Source organism: Sprattus sprattus (assembly GCF_963457725.1).
Source record: "Sprattus sprattus genome assembly, chromosome: 15".
Classification (NCBI taxonomy): domain Eukaryota; kingdom Metazoa; phylum Chordata; class Actinopteri; order Clupeiformes; family Clupeidae; genus Sprattus; species Sprattus sprattus.
In genome coordinates this window covers 10289959-10306904 of record NC_137913.1, presented here as the reverse complement: position 1 = coordinate 10306904, position 16946 = coordinate 10289959, and the positions used below count along the sequence as shown (strand labels likewise).

At 46.0% G+C, this 16946-nt stretch overlaps 1 protein-coding gene across 2 annotated transcripts in view; it reads right to left on the bottom strand.

Annotated features, from left to right (window-relative positions):
* Nucleotides 1-95: 95 nt before the first annotated feature.
* Nucleotides 96-16946, bottom strand: part of atp2a2a (ATPase sarcoplasmic/endoplasmic reticulum Ca2+ transporting 2a) — a 32542-nt gene continuing 15691 nt past the window's right edge. Inside the window, exons 6-23 of one of the 2 annotated variants that reach the window (XM_080852745.1) lie at nt 16476-16556; nt 14838-14923; nt 14060-14215; nt 13727-13868; nt 12920-13086; nt 11021-11109; nt 10548-10650; nt 10225-10356; nt 9854-9973; nt 8945-9163; nt 8329-8664; nt 7072-7292; nt 6447-6649; nt 5468-5553; nt 5021-5154; nt 4493-4610; nt 3567-3687; nt 96-1078 (exon numbers count right to left, since the gene is read on the bottom strand). In XM_080852745.1, the coding sequence (XP_080708871.1) occupies nt 1065-1078; nt 3567-3687; nt 4493-4610; nt 5021-5154; nt 5468-5553; nt 6447-6649; nt 7072-7292; nt 8329-8664; nt 8945-9163; nt 9854-9973; nt 10225-10356; nt 10548-10650; nt 11021-11109; nt 12920-13086; nt 13727-13868; nt 14060-14215; nt 14838-14923; nt 16476-16556 (2528 nt within the window). In that variant the 3' untranslated portion in view covers nt 96-1064. Of the gene's footprint in view, nt 1079-3304; nt 3688-4492; nt 4611-5020; nt 5155-5467; nt 5554-6446; nt 6650-7071; nt 7293-8328; nt 8665-8944; nt 9164-9853; nt 9974-10224; nt 10357-10547; nt 10651-11020; nt 11110-12919; nt 13087-13726; nt 13869-14059; nt 14216-14837; nt 14924-16475; nt 16557-16946 lie in introns of those variants that run through there. The other variant, XM_080852744.1, reaches the window with a different exon arrangement.

Here is a 16946-nt window from a genome sequence, read left to right as displayed (position 1 = left end):
CCATACAAACAGCAGAGCTAGAAGATGTCAATGGTGGTGTATTTCCCTCCATGCAATGGGTTCCATCTGATGCAGAAGAAGACCCAGAGGACGTGTTCATCTAGAATCCCTTTATTTGACCTGAAACCACGTCAACGAGATGTTGCATACAATCAATACAACACCAAGACAAACTACAGTTCTCCAGGTATGCTGAGGTCACACGCACACACACACACACACACACGCACACGCGCACACACACACACACACATACACACATACACACACACATACATGCACACCTGCCCCATCTGGGCCTGATCAGTCCTGGAGTCAGCTGTTGTGTGTCAGTGGCGGTACGTGTTTGTCTCATCGTGGTCGACACACCCCTGCCTGTCTCTTTATACACACATCTCTGCCAACAACTCGCACATCACTGTGCAAAGCAAAAAATAATAATAATAATAATAATATGATAAATTTACACATCCCCACAAAGATTTCATTTTCCTCTGGAAAAGATGTGATTTTTTTTTTGGAGCTTATTAAACATGAAAGACATTTTGCTTAGAAATTGACATTTTTCCCCTCCCTTTCCGGGTGTTTGAAATGGAGCCGTACTGTACAGGAGCAGTCACAGAACACTCATGAACGCACAGGAGCTACTCTGGAAGGAGATGCACCATGGTTCATGCAGAGACGGTGAGCTGCAGGGTGAACGTTTGCCTGTCTGACTGTCTGAATTACTTCAGTGGGGGGGTCCATCAGGAGGGGGGCGGGGGGGCAGTGTTGGGTTGGGTTCAGGGTTTACTGGTGGGGGGGGGGGGGGGGGATGGGTCACTAAAAATGACTGATTGCTTTTTCCAAATTGTATCCATTCACTCTTATTTTGAAACACATTTTTGTTCTCTTTAGAGATCAGCCATTTCTCTTACTTGTATAGCTCTAACACTCCTTGATTGACGCTAGCTCGTTTATGACATGCAGGTCTTGGAAGATGGGAAGCTGCTCAGAACACTCATGCACTAAAACTAAACAAAAAGCCTCACAGCAGTGAGGGGGGGAGCTGGACAGAAACAGCTTTACAGTGCCGGTGCTGCAGAGAAGAGGAGGAGAGAGAGAGAAGGAGAAGAGAAGAGAGAGAAAATGGTCAACGCACAGAAGACGAATACAAAATAACAGCAGTCCTATCTTCGGAAGCAAAGATAGTATTCTTACAAATGAAAGAACTAGAAAAGGCGAAACAATATAATAAAAACCTTTAACTAAATAAACAAAACTAATAAAACTGAATTTAACACTTTAACACAGCATTCAAAATCATATTTTTTAATAGTGGAATATCAAAGTGAGTAGCAACCACACTGTGTCATTGAAACAAGTAGAGGTCATGGCACTGGTTAAGGTGTGTGTCCTTAGACACTTACACACACAGACACACACACACACACACAGGAATGGGACCACCTCTCAACACACACTGTGCTTACATATATGGAATGTGTGTGTGTGTGTGAGAAAGAGATGTTGGGGTCAGGTGATGATTATAGTTATTCAAACACATGCAGTGTGGGTTCTCACACTGTGGGGAGGCATTGGGAGAAACAGTAGTTGAGGGGAAGTTGCTTTAAGGAGGTTTTGTGTATTATGTTTTCAGCATGCAATGTACCTGCTTGTCTATACAGCCTGCCTCAACTATCATTAGTGTAGAAAATATGAAGCATCTAAAACTAAACTCATCAAATCTCTTATACACAGAAACAGTATCTTGTGCTATTTACAGATTTATATAGTCTCTACCTGCCTACTGCCCTAAGTAAGGCCTGGGGCCTACAAACCCCAGGGTGCACTGCTCCAACATGGCCAGCAGTAACAAAGCCAGGCACACTTAAGTATCTCTTGTGCTCTATACAATCAGCATCTATGTGTATTCATGTACAGTATGTGCGCGTTTACTTATGCGGATAGAAACCCTAACAGTAAGAACAAAGAGGCATCGTTGTTGACAGAAGACCTTAACAAATAGAACACAAACAACAAAATAACTGCATGAAAAAAAACAGCACTATTAAATTCAAGTAAACATGATCCTTAACCCTTGTGTTACACAAAAAGCCTCACGTGAAACATTCAGGAGCAGTGAAACATCGCACACAGAGACCCTTATGGAAGGTGGTTCTGGAGTCGATCTGGCCTGAATCAGGGCCAGCTGAGTTCCAGAGTCCCATGATCTCTAAATGTGCGTGTGCTTTGTGCTTTGGACATCTTTGGCACACACACACACACTACTACAGACATGGCGCAAGAGCATCACAGACTAGAAGAAGCCAACAGCCGTTAACAGTGCATCAGTTCATGTTTGAAATGCCTAATAAGGTGGGAGCTAATTGACCAGCTGGTAATCAGACAACACAAAGCTAACTGGGTGGGCTTAGGGATATTCATTATTCACCCAAACCCTAGACATCACCTGTCCTGTGGCTTTAACTCCTCTGTAAATTGCTCTTCTGTGTCACAGAAACACAGAATTCATATAAGATTAGCACTGGGCGGACTCACGAGGAACACGCACGCACACACGTGCACACGCACACGCACACAACTGCCTCTTTACCACCAGAGCACCCTTCTAAACATGTTTCAGTCTGAAGCTCTAGTACACGTTTAAGTCATTTGATTAGCAGCTGGTCAAACAGTCCCTACATTCTAAGGACAAAGGTCAAAGGTGAACTCAACAGTGAGAAATGTATACAACACACAGAGAAACGAAAAAAAAAAAAAACTACTGAGAGAAAAAAAAATCTGTTAATTTATGTAATTTATAACATGCACGCTGTATATACAGGCATCCACATAAATAGTCTAGCAGTTGAGTATCTCCTAAGGTCTGGCACAGTACCATCATCCAACAGGTCCAAAGTGAGTACTGTTATCAGGGGGCAATTCAGAGTCCGGTGAATGCCCCCCGACTTCAAGCAACTACAAAGCATGGCCATAAAATATGTGTTGTCTCTTTACAGGCCAATGTGCATTAAATACGTTCCTCTCAAAGCACATCTATGGAACCAAAACAAATCTCACTGTTCAAAAGGAAATTCAGCTGTACAATGTGCTTAAAAATGAAGAACAAACAATAGTAATTGAATGGCAATGAAATTCATAGACCAAACCAATGACCGTTATTATTAATAATAATAATATAATAATAATTACAAGAATAATGTCGGACGGACAACCTTTCATAGATGCAAATATAACTTCAGTTATATCGCCCCTGCTCTTTTCTTTTTTTTTTTACTTTTAATTTCTTAAGAGAGGTGTGTGTTTGTGTGCGTGTGAGAGTAAGTGTGTTAGTTTCACTCAGGTGTTGGGGGGCTGGGTCAGTGTGGGAGTTGTTGGGGTCGGTCAGTCGTTGAGCCAGACAGTCAATCAGGAAGACAACACCATTCCAGCTGCGTTAGTGTCGGTGCTATACAGCCACACCACTAGGGGGAGCGTGACTGCCACCAAGGGCCAGCAGATGCCCTCGGTGCAGGCGGCCAGGGACCAGCCCTGAGACTGGGGCGCTCTGTCCAGATCATTACCCGGCTCCAGGTAGTTCCGCGAGACGAACTTGAGAATCTCGTCCAGCAGGATGACAGGCATGGAGAACTTCACCACAATAATCCACTGAGGCACGTCCAGAGGCGTGATCTGGAAGATGATCTGGAGACAGGGAGGGAGCACAGGGGAAACGTGGTGAGGGAACACTACAAAACATCATCACTGTTTGGGTTGGGTCTTAAGATGTCTACTAGACCTTAATTTCCCTCGGGATCAATAAAGCATCTATCTATCTATCTATCTATCTATCTATCTATCTATCTATCCATCTATCCATCTATCTATCCATCTATCCATCTATCCATCTATCCATCTATCCATCTATCTATCTATCTATCTATCTATCTATCTATCCATCTATCCGTCTATCTATCTATCTATCCATCTATCTATCCATCTATCCATCTATCCATCTATCTATCTATCTATCTATCCATCTATCCATCTATCCATCTATCCATCTATCTATCCATCTATCTATCTATCTATCTATCTATCCATCTATCCATCTATCCATCTATCCATCTATCTATCCATCTATCTATCTATCTATCTATCTATCCATCTATCCATCTATCTATCTATCCATCTATCCATCTATCCATCTATCTATCTATCTATCTATCTATCTATCTATCCATCTATCCATCTATCCATCTATCCATCTATCTATCCATCTATCTATCTATCTATCTATCTATCCATCTATCCATCTATCCATCTATCCATCTATCTATCCATCTATCTATCTATCTATCTATCTATCCATCTATCCATCTATCCATCTATCCATCTATCTATCCATCTATCTATCTATCTATCTATCTATCCATCTATCTATCTATCTATCTATCTATCTAGAAATCTCCTGGAAGGTGAAGTTAAATGAATGTAGTGGTTTATTTACAGGCAGGGGCTCCACGTAGAGGATGAGGAAGTGCAGGGACATGGAGAGGCAGATGGCTCCCAGCAGCCAGACGTTGTCCCAGGGGGGCATCCTCAACAGGGACTGGTTCTCCGACACGCTGGGGAAGGGAGGCCAGGGACACGCGTCAGAAGGGGAGAGTGTCCCAAAGGGGAGACAGGACAACTGATATCACCACGGATAGCAGATCATAACATTCTGCTGATATCACCACGGATACCAGATCACAACATTCTGCTGACATCACCATGGATACCAGATCACAACATGCTGCTGATATCACCACGGATACCAGATCACAACATTCTGCTGATATCACCACGGATACCAGATCACAACATTCTGCTGATATCACCATGGATACCAGATCGCATTCTACACAACATTCTACACTATACACAGAAGTACAGATGTCACTAATTGGCAAGCTTTAAGATGCATGAATGTGTGTGTGTGTGTGTGTGTGTGTGTGTGTGTGTGTGTGTGTGTGTGTGTGTGTGTGTGTCTCACCTGTTGAGGGCATTGCACATCTCAATGGTGACCAGCACAGACAGAGCCATGGTCATGGGGTAAGGTGACTCAAACACCTTGCAATCCAGGCCATCGAAGTCAGGGTTTTCAGGGCAGCACTGCAGGAAATGGCTCTGAGAGAGAAAGAGCAAGAGAGAGAGAATAAACTCAGAGACTAAAACTGGATTTTTCATCCAATGCACAATATTCAAATAATGATTATATGTATCAGGAGAGATCTTTTGGTGTTCGATTCTCTGATTCAACGTCAGTGAACCGTGTGTTTTACATCTATAGTATTGATCTAGGGCAGCTTGCCTCTTTATGTTATTGATCTCACCTTGTGTTCTCACCTTAGCTGGTAGAGGGTGATCTCTGGGCATTGCTTTAGAAAGCTTTATTTATACATTAATTATCATTTTAATTTGTATTGTGCTGGGGTCTCACCAGCTGGTAGAGGGTGATCATTGGGCCGTCCTCTGCAACGATGAACCACCAGGCAGCCGCTGACACAGTGGCAGCGCCCACATAGACTACATAGGACAGACATCAAGGAGTTAGGACAGACATCAAGGAGTTATGACAGACATCAAAGAGTTAGGACAGACATCAAAGAGTAAGGACAGACATCAAGGAGTTAGGACAGGCATCAAGGAGTTAGGACAGGCATCAAGGAGTTAGGACAGGCATCAAGGAGTTAGGACAGACATCAAGGAGTTAGGACAGACATCAAAGAGTTAGGACAGACATCAAGGAGTTAGGAAGGACATCAAGGAGTTAGGACAGAGAGCAAGGAGTTAGGACAGGCATCAAAGAGTTAGGACAGACATCAAGGAGTTAGGACAGACATCAAGGAGTTAGGACAGACATCAAGGAGTTAGGACAGACATCAAGGAGTTAGGACAGACGTCAAAGAGTTAGGACAGACATCAAGGAGTTAGGACAGACATCAAGGAGTTAGGACAGACGTCAAAGAGTTAGGACAGACATCAAGGAGTTAGGACAGACGTCAAGGAGTTAGGACAGACATCAAGGAGTTAGGACAGACGCCAAGGTCACACACAAGTCACCTTAACACACATTCAAAGACACACACACGAGCAAGGAATCTGCAGACACACACACACACCCAATGGCCAGGTATCAGAAGACACACACACACAGACACACACACACACACACACCCCCAATGGCCAGGTATCTGAAGACACACACACACAAACACACACACACCCAATGGCCAGGTTTCTGAAGACACCTACACACATACACTCACATCCAATGTTAAGGTATCTAAAGACACACACACCCAATGGCCAGGTATCTGAAGAGACACACACACACACACACACACACACACACACACACACACACACACACACACACACACACACACACACACACACACACACACACACAGACTCACATCCAATGGCAAGATATCTGAAGAAGAGCCAGCCGGAGATGAGGGGCTCCTTGGCGTTACGGGGTTGTCTGCTCATGATGTCCAGGTCGGGGGGGTTGAACCCGAGGGCGGTGGCGGGGAGGCCGTCTGTCACCAGGTTCACCCACAGCAGCTGGACTGGGATCAGAGCCTCAGGGAAGCCCAGCGCGGCCGTCAGGAAGATGCTGTCGCCATGGAAACACACACACACACACATTTATTTGACAAATGAGCGGATTCAGTCAGAACAGCCAGAACTTTTAAAGTTGCAGCAGCGTCTCTTGTACTACAGACATCAAGACGTGTGTGTATGCGTGAGAGAGAGAGAGAGAGAGTTTGTTTGTGTGTGGGTGTGTGTGTGTGTGTGTGTGTGTGTCGCTCACCAGACCACCTCTCCCACATTGGAGGAGATGAGGTATCTGATGAACTGCTTCATGTGTGTGTGTGTGTGTGTGTGTGTGTGTGTCTCTCACCAGACCACCTCTCTCACATTGGAGGAAATAAGGTATCTGATGAACTGCTTCATGTGTATGTGTGTGTGTGTGTGTGTGTGTGTGTGTGTGTGTGTGTGTGTGTGTGTATGTGTGTGTGTGTGTGTGTCCCTCACCAGACCACCTCTCCCACATTGGAGGAGATGAGATATCTGATGAACTGCTTCATGTTGTTGTAGATGGCTCTGCCCTCCTCAACAGCGGCCACGATGGAAGCGAAGTTGTCGTCGGCGAGGACCATCTCAGATGCGGACTTGGCAACGGCGGTGCCAGAGCCCATAGCGATGCCAATCTCCGCCTTCTTCAGGGCGGGGGCATCGTTCACTCCATCCCCAGTCTGAAAACAAATGAACAGTCAGCATGTTCCTCATGGTGAGTCATGCTTGACATTGACCTTGACATCTAACATTGACCTTAAAATTGAGGTTGGCAAGTTTAACCAGGGGCACTTTTCAAGCAAAACTACCATCAGTAATCAGAGGTAGCATAGAGGGCATAGCATCTAGGATCTGGTCTCTGGAACACAAATCCAACCCATAAGGACAAATATCTGCAGCCTGTACGTACACAGCTGTGTGAGGGTGGTGTGTGTGTGTGTGTGTGTGTGTGTGTGTGTGTGTGTATGATGATGATTGTGAAATCATCAAGTTTTCTGCTTTGCTGTGCTTATCCTTATGGGGACGCACTAACCTGTTCTGCAACCAATACCTTGAATGCCAGCGGTCTCCATTCTTATCCATACCTGTATATACCTTATTTCATGTTCCATGGAATCATGTATACATAAAGTACATATGCTGCATGTGTGCTAACAGGTTTTATCCTCTGTTTCATGTATGAATCCATCTGCTTGCTCCTGAATCCCTTTTCTCCTCTCCTGCCTTCCCTTTCTGTCCACTATTTTCTCTCTCTATCTCTCTACCTGACCAGCCTCAAGCAGATGGATCCCCCCTTTGAGCTAGGCTCATGGTGTCTTCCTGTTAAGAGTGTTTTTCTTTGCCCCAACTTTGCATAAGTGCTTTCTCTAGGGGGTTTCAATCTAGGCACTGTAAAGAGCACGTAGACCATTAGGATTGTTATTGGCGATATATAAATGAAATTGAATTGGAACGTGTATACCTGTATGTTGAGTTTGTATGGCTTGTGAAATGCATGAGGTGAGTATGTGTGTTTACCCTGTGAAACACGTGAGCTGTCTATGTGGAGTGAGTGTGTGTGTGTGAGTGTGTGTGTGTGTGTGTGTGTGTGTGTGAGTGTGGCTTGTGAAACACATAAGCTGTCTATGTGGAGTGTGTGTGTGTGTGTGTGTGTGTCTTGTGAAAAACGTAAGGTGTATGAGGGTTGTTAATTGTGACCAGGCCTTCTCTCCTCACCATGGCAGTGATCTCGTCCATGCTCTGCAGGAACTCCACGATCTTAGACTTGTGGGAAGGCTCAACACGGGCAAAGCACCGGGCCTTCATGACGGCCTCGCGCTGGGCGTGGGGGGACAGGTCGTCAAACTCGCGGCCGGTGTAGGCCATGCGTTCGACATCGTCGTCGTCTCCGAAGATGCCAATGCGACGGCAGATGGCTATGGCCGTGCCCTTGTTGTCCCCTGTGATCATGATGACGCGGATGCCCGCCAAGCGGCACAGCTTGATGGATGCGGCCACCTCCATACGTGGAGGGTCCAGCATGCCCACGCAGCCCACAAACGTCAGGTCAGACTAAAGCACAGAGGGGGGTGTTTGGGTGTGTGAGACAGGGCTAATCTTAACAACCATAGACAAAGAAGTGTGTGTGTTTGTGTGTGTGTGTGTTTGACAGAAGAGGGCTATATAGAAGGCTGATGCTAACAGAGAAAGCAAGATGTGTAAGAGGGCAGTGGTAGATTTAATAATCATTTTAATCATTTCTTCTCTGGGTGAGCTGATATTAAATGAAGCCCGGTCTGGCTCGCGGAGCATGTGTTCATGTCATAAATCCCTGCTGTGTAGCGTTACGCACCTCGTAGTCGGCGAAGCTGGGGGTGTCGGTCAGCACCATCTCCTCCTTCTTGAGGGGGTTGTCCCTGGTTGCGAGGGCCAGGCAGCGCAGGGTGTCGCGCCCCGTGCCGTACTCACGGATCACAGCCATGATCTTATCCTTGATGCCCTGGGTCATGGGCACCCTGTTGCCCCCGACACGCACATAGGTGCAGCGATCAATCACGCCCTCTGGGGCACCCTGTAGTGGGGGGGGGGGGGGGGTGGGGGGTGTTAAGAGGTCAGAGGTCAGATACCCAACCTCCACATGCTAACCACTGCTTTCATAAATACACTTAAAGTATTCTAATTCAATGCTCCTCTGGCTGTCTGTATGAGTGGAGTGCATACACAGAACACAGTCCTGGCTCTGGAGTGGACGAGTGCATACACAGAACACACACACACACACACACACACACACACACACACGGCTCTAACCTCAAATATGAATAACCTTTCATCAGAATCACAGACTCTGTCTTTAAATACCAGATCTCGAGAATAATTGCAGACGCTGGAAAATGCTACTATTGAGTCCAAATGTCAATGCATCTTCCGTCATTTTTTTATCTGACATTTTCTTAACCAAAAACATGTTTATATTGTTGTTATATTTCCTTCCCTAATAAAATCCAAGAAACTGATTTGAGAGTGCTTACATAGAGCACTAGAGTCATGGGCGACAGTCAGTGGTCCTGGAGGTAGAGAACCCATTTAGTAATCAGAAGCTAGTTGCTAGTTCGATTCCCTGTCGAAGCATCCTTGAGCAAGACACTGAACCCCTAATTGCTCCTTATGTGCAGTGTGCCATCAGTAAAAAATGTCTATACATCCTTGTAAGTTGCTTTGGATAAAAGCGTCTGCTAAATGATGAAATTAAATGGGACACCTTGACAAACATCTTGCCGACGGAGGCCTTGGCCTTGTTGGGTGTGCAGTAGACAGACATGGACTTCCTGTCACGGGAAAACTCCAGTGTGAACTCTTTCTTCATCAGCTGCTTGATCACCTGTTAGCCCGCACACACATACACACACACATTTATTAACACATGCTTATTTCTTCAATGTCTGACAGTTTAGCTTATGGCAAGGCAGGAAACCCACTCAAATTACACATACATACAGACAAATGGACACACACACACACACACACACACACACATACGCACACACATATGTCCACATACACTTATGCGCGCGCACACACACACACACACACACACACACACACTCAAGTGATGAGTAGGAGTCCACTCACCGAGTTGCAGGCGTTGGCTCTCTCGATCTTGGACATGCTTCTGACTTCAGTGTCAAACACGTTCATCTTCTCGCACAGACAGGTAAGGGCTGTCTCTGTGGCCTCACCAACCTTCTCATACACGCCTTTAGACTGCAGGAAACACACACACACACACACACACACACACACACACACACACACACACACACACACACACACACACACGTCAAGACTTAAACATACAGTAAGCTCATAGGGGCCTCAAACTCATACATACACACACACACAAGTTTATGTGTGTATGCGTGTGTGTGTGTGTGTGTGTGTGTGTGTGTGTTTACCTCGTTGAAGTCCAGGGAGGAGTCGTTGCACAGGGCACAGATGGTGGAGAGCTCCACTAGGGCATCGTACCCGGAGGTCTTCACTATCCGGTTGTCACGGTAGCTGTGGAGCAGTCAGGTCAGAGGTCAGACAATGAGATGGCATAAGACACACACACACACACACACACACACACACACACACACACACTGTTCTCAAAACAATAACAACATACAATAGTTAATGGTAACAGTATAATAGTAACAATAGTTACAAAATGTATTACTCAAATTGTCAGAAAGTAGTGTATTTATGTTATGCTATGCTATGAGAGTAGTGTATATCATGTAATGTTATGTTAAGAGAGTAGTGTATTTTATGTAATGAACCTTCTTTCTACAGTATGCACTTCCTATTAGTATATTAAATATTAAGGATATATTTCAGAACCCCCTCGTGCCTTAGCAATAGAGTGAAGAGTGGCGTAACTTACACTTCCCCCTCCGGGGCGTAGGTGGAGCCGGTGATGGTGAACTCAGCCAGAGAGCAGCTCTCCCCCTCAGCTTTGTCCAGGACGAACATCTGAGAGGGCGGGAGACACATCACAGGGTCAGAGGTCAGATACACACACACACACACACACACACACACACACACACACACGCACACACACGCACACCCTAATAAAATGTCTCCAGACACGTCACAGAATTACATACACGCAACTCTAAACTTGTCCACCCAAGAGCAGCTAGACCTCACAGAGAAGTACAGGCTACATGGTGATCACCTCCCCCAAAACTAACTCTATCCTCTGCATACTAATCAGGTAACCCCTCACACACTTTATAACAATATATACTGTATATATATAAAACTGTATAATACAATGTCAACACTGGTTGCAGTTCACAGAAAGACCAGTGGGTGGCAGCACACATCACTGATTGATATCAACTGACCAATCCCCACTGCTGCCAGACCATCAAGATAAACCATAGGAGACAGAGGTGAGTGAGATAGAGGGCCAAATGCATCAATCTTGTGTGTACAACTGGTGCATGTATTTACAGTCCCACGATTTGTGTGTTTTTTTTTCTTCAGTTATAGAACACAGCGCACGCACAGCGCACGCCCATTCTCTTCATGAATATTAAAGTATCATAAGTCTCATCAGCCTTAAAATAATGTGTACATGAACGCTGTTAACGCCCACCCCACAGCTATCCTGATATGGGTTGAGAGACACCTTAAATATATGTTCAGTGTGTACGTTGATCCACGTAGCCAAGTGTGTAGTATATGTTCAGTGAGTTGGCATCACACTACACACTTAATACAATAAAAGAAAAAAAGAGGAAGGCAGAGAGGGAAAGAGGTAGAATAAGACGCACACACACACAAACACGCACACGCACACGCACACGCACACACACACACACACACACACCTTGAACTTGCTCCTGAAGGAAGAGCTTGCATACTCAGAAACTTATACACATATACAGTAGCAAACAAAACATAAACACACACACACAAACACAACCACATACACAAACACACACACACACACACACACACACACACACACACACCACACATACAGCAGAAGCTCCCACCTCCAACTCCCACTCTTACATAAACAAGAGAAGAACACTCCTCCTCAGCCCAGCTTAAACAAACAACCCTGAGAAGCATAACAACACTGCATGTTCTCATAAAGAGAGAGAGAGAGAGAGAGAGAGAGAGAGAGAGAGAGAGAGAGAGAGAGAGAGATGGAAAGAGAAGGGAGAATGAAGGGGGAGATAGAGAGGAGGAAGAGGCAGGGGGAGGGGGAGGGGGGGTTATTGTGTGGGAGGGCACAGCAGAAATTCTCGTCCTCAGCAGACTTCTCAACTTCAAAGAGTCGTGACGTCATTCAGATCTACTGAAAAAAGAGAGGAGGAGAGAGAGGGCATTCCATTGTGTCTAAGCTCTCTACCTCTCCAGCTGTCTCACTGCAACGGCCTGTGTGTGTGTGTGTGTGTGTGTGTGTACATGAACATATATGTACATGAGTGTGTGTCTGCATGCACATGTTTGTTCTCATGCATCTGTGTGTGTGTGTGTGTGTGTGTTTGAGTGTTTGTGTGTGTGTTTGTGTGTGTGGGTGTGTGTGTGTGTGTGTGGGTGTGTGTCTAGCTAGGGTTCAAGTGTATATCAACTCCAGAGATGGGCATGAGCCTGGGGGGACCAGTGGCAGGGGATTGCGGCTGGTGGATGTCGCATGCAGGCAAGCACGCACACACACACACACACACACAGGATTTGTTATTCTCCACTTATCTAATTTACACATACTCCTCCCCTCCCAACTTCGCTGCCCAATCACTACAGAGGGGCGGGTCCTTACCCTGCACACAGACATCTGGTTGGTGGTGAGGGTGCCAGTCTTGTCGGAGCAGATGACGGAGGTGCAGCCCAGGGTCTCCACGGAGGGCAGAGAGCGGACGATGGCGTTCTTCTTGGCCATACGGCGGGTACCCAGAGCCAGGCAGGTGGTGATGACGGCGGGCAAACCTGGAGACAGAGATCACACACACACACACACACACACACACACACCACACACACCACACACACCACACACACCACACACACCACACACAACACACACAGACACACACAACACACACAGACACACACACACACAGTTTATATGAGACACTTAGCAGACTTGCGATGGGGGCCGCAGAGAAAACACCGTTCAGTAGGTACATCTACACTGTAGAGTGTAGGGTGTGTGTGTGTGTGTGTGTGTGTGGATGAGAAACTCTTGTTTGTCAACATGAGTAAATGGCAGGGTGTGTCCCTTTGTCTTCTTCAAAGCTACAGATGCATCAACACCGATGGATGGATGGTGACACTTGTTTGTTCGAGAGCAAAAACAGTGGGCATGTGTGTGTGTGTGTGTGTGTGTGTGTGGCCATTCTATTCGCTTCTCAAGAGAGGCCCACAAAAGCTTCAGTTCCTCACCTTCAGGGATGGGGAGAGTGTGTGTGTGTGTGTGTGTGTGTGTGTGTGTGTGTGTGCGCCTTTTCAATCTTACCCTCAGGGATGGCGGCCACAGCCAGGTCGACTGCAATCTTTAAGTAGTAGCAGTAGTAGTAGAATGGTATTGGTGTGTGTGTGTGTGTGTGTGTGTGTGTTTCAATCTTACCCTCAGGGATGGCGGCCACAGCCAGGGCGACAGCGATCTTGAAGTAGTAGACGGCGCCGCGGATCCAGGAGCCTCCGTGAGCGGGGTCGTTGAAGTGTCCGATGTTGATGATCCACACGGCGATGCAGATGAGGGAGATGACCTTGGAGAGCACACACACACACACACACACACACCTTTAGAGCACACACACACACACACACCCACACACACACGCACACACACACGCACACACACACACACACGCACAAGCACACGCGCACACACACACACACACACACACACACACACACACACACACACACACACACACACACACACACACACACACACCTTGGAGAGCTGCTCGCCGAACTCGTCCATCTTCTGCTGCAGGGGGGTCTTCTCCTGCTCGGTGGAGGCCATCTCGTCACGGATCTTACCAATCTCGGTGCTCACACCTGTCGCCACGACAACACCCAAGGCTTTGCCCGCGGCGATGTTGGTGCCCTGTGGGGAGGTGGGGAGGGGGCAGAAAGTGTGTTGAGGAGGTGTGTTAAGGGAAATGGCTCAAGGTGGTAGTATGGTTTCTTTGTAAAAGGCAACCTACAAGTATATTACACCGTCTAGCCACCTGAAAGTTCAGTGCGTTTTAAAGAGGACCTGTTATGCTTTTCCGATTTCTCACTTTCCTTTAGTGTGTTGTACAGCTTTTTGTGCATTTGAACATTCTGTAAAGCTGCAAAGCCTAGAGTACACGCCCACACTCTCTCCCACATTTCTCAGCTGCCTGAAACGCCTTGGAACTCCAGCCTTTGTTACAAGATGACGCAATCTCGTAACACAATCCTTACTGCCTGCCTAGCTGACGAATCAGAGAACACTGCGCTCATCGGAAGGGAGCTTAACAGAGTGTTTCAGAATAGCAATAAGGTTTTAGAACATTGAAGCATCTAAAAGCTATTCTTATAGTCCTCAAAAATAAAACTTTGAACATTGAGCATAAAAGGTCTTGTGTCAATTTCAATCATAGTTTGTTTACAGTTTTTCAATGCATTTTGAGAGAGAGAGGTAGAGAGAGACAGAGTTAGAGAGAGAGAGAGAGGGAGAAAGAAAGAGAGAGAGCACTTACAGAGAAAAGCATGTTCTTCTTGTCCTGGTTGACAGCACGGGGGTCAGGTACGGGGTCGGTGTGCTTGATGACGGACACAGACTCACCTGTTGGGAAGACAGAGCGGGTGCACACAGAATGTCAGTCACATGATGTGTACGTCACATTAACACAACATATACATATATATACAAAATAAACATATATACAACATGTACATAAACAAGTTCCCTCATTCATTCACTCACTCACACACAAAAACAACAACTCACACTTACAGCCGTTCATATATATGTCAGTCACTTACTCATTCATATACACTCACACACACACACTCAAAATGTCCATAAATCTCTGTCTCTCTCTCTCTTACACACACACACACACACTTTCTCAGCCATCCATACATCTATGCCGCTCACTCACTCACTCAGAAACGTGACTATATGTATGTCGAACACACACACTCTCTCTCCCACACACACTCTCAGCCATCCATGCATCTATGTCACGCACACACACACTCGCACTCAGATACGTGCCTATCTGTATGTCACAGACACACATACACTCTCTCTCACCCTCTCTCCGACACACACACACACACACACACACACACACACACACACACACTCTCTCTCAGCCGTCCATACACACACACACACTCTCTCAGCCATCCATACAACTATGTCACACACACTCTCAGAAATGAACCTAAATGTATGTCACACGCACACACTCATATATACACACAACACACGCACTCACTCTCGCTTTCACACACACATACACATATAGACTCTCACACACACACACACACACACACACACGCAAACTGTCTTACACACACACACTCTATCCCTCTCTCTCTGAAACGTGCACACACACACACACACACACACACACACATCTGCAGATAGGGTGGTTATGAGTGGAATGAGAACTCTCCAGTTCCACTGTGCTGATTTCTGTGCATTCCCCCCTGAGTGTTCGGGCCATGGGAGACAGAGAGAAAGTCCTCACTTATTTAGGTCACGAGATCTCATCAAGAAAGATCTTAAAATAGCCAGGGCTCAGGATAAACATTTATTCAGACTGCCCCCCCCCCCCCCCCCCCCCACTCTCTCTCTCTACTCAGCTCCAGAAAACAGAGAGAAATCATGCTTGGGTATTTAAATCATCACAGAAGTCTCTCACTAAATCGTTCAGGTCTTTCATTATTGATTTGAGTTCTATCTTCCACTAAAGGAGTCCGCACAACTCTCTTAGTTTGGGGACACTCAACTCTTTTAGTTTGGGGGACACATAAGGAGTGCCAACCAGTCATTTAGTTTGGGGACACATTTGGAGTGCACACCACTCATTTAGTCTGCACAACTTATTTAGTTTGGGGACACATTAGGAGTGTGCATCACTCATTTATGTTGGGGACACATTAGGAGTGCGCACCACTCATTTAGTTTGGGGACACATTAGGAGTGCGCACCACATTTCTCTGGCCTGAAGCCTCTCCTTATTGTGTGTCCCCAAACACAGAGATAACCTCAAACACATCACATACAGCACCTAAGATGGACAGGCACACACACACACACACACACACACACACACACACACACACACACACACACACACACACACACAAACACACACACTTACCGGTCAGAATAGACTGGTCGACTCTCAGAGTGGTGGACTTGATGGAGCAGAGACGGATATCGGCTGGGACCTTGTCTCCAACTAGGTAAACACACACACACATACACATCAAAAGAGAATAAATGCTTTTATACTGCAATAAACAACAATGCATTTCTGCATTCAAACCCAAAAGTACTGTTTATGTAAATATTTAAGAGACTTTTTACTGCCAAACAACATCAAAGGTCCCACTGCATCAAACTATACTTCAATAAAACAAACATTACAGTGATCCCAAGGCTGGTACACACTGCTGCTTTCATCACACCAAAACATGAGAGAGAGAGAGAGTGTGTGTGTGTGTGTGTGTGTGTGAGATAGAGAGACAGAGAGAGCTATGCTCTGCTTTAGCAATGCAAACGATATTCGTCATGCTAATAAAGCTCATTGAATTTGAATTTGAGAGAGAGAGAGAGAGAGTGTGTGTGT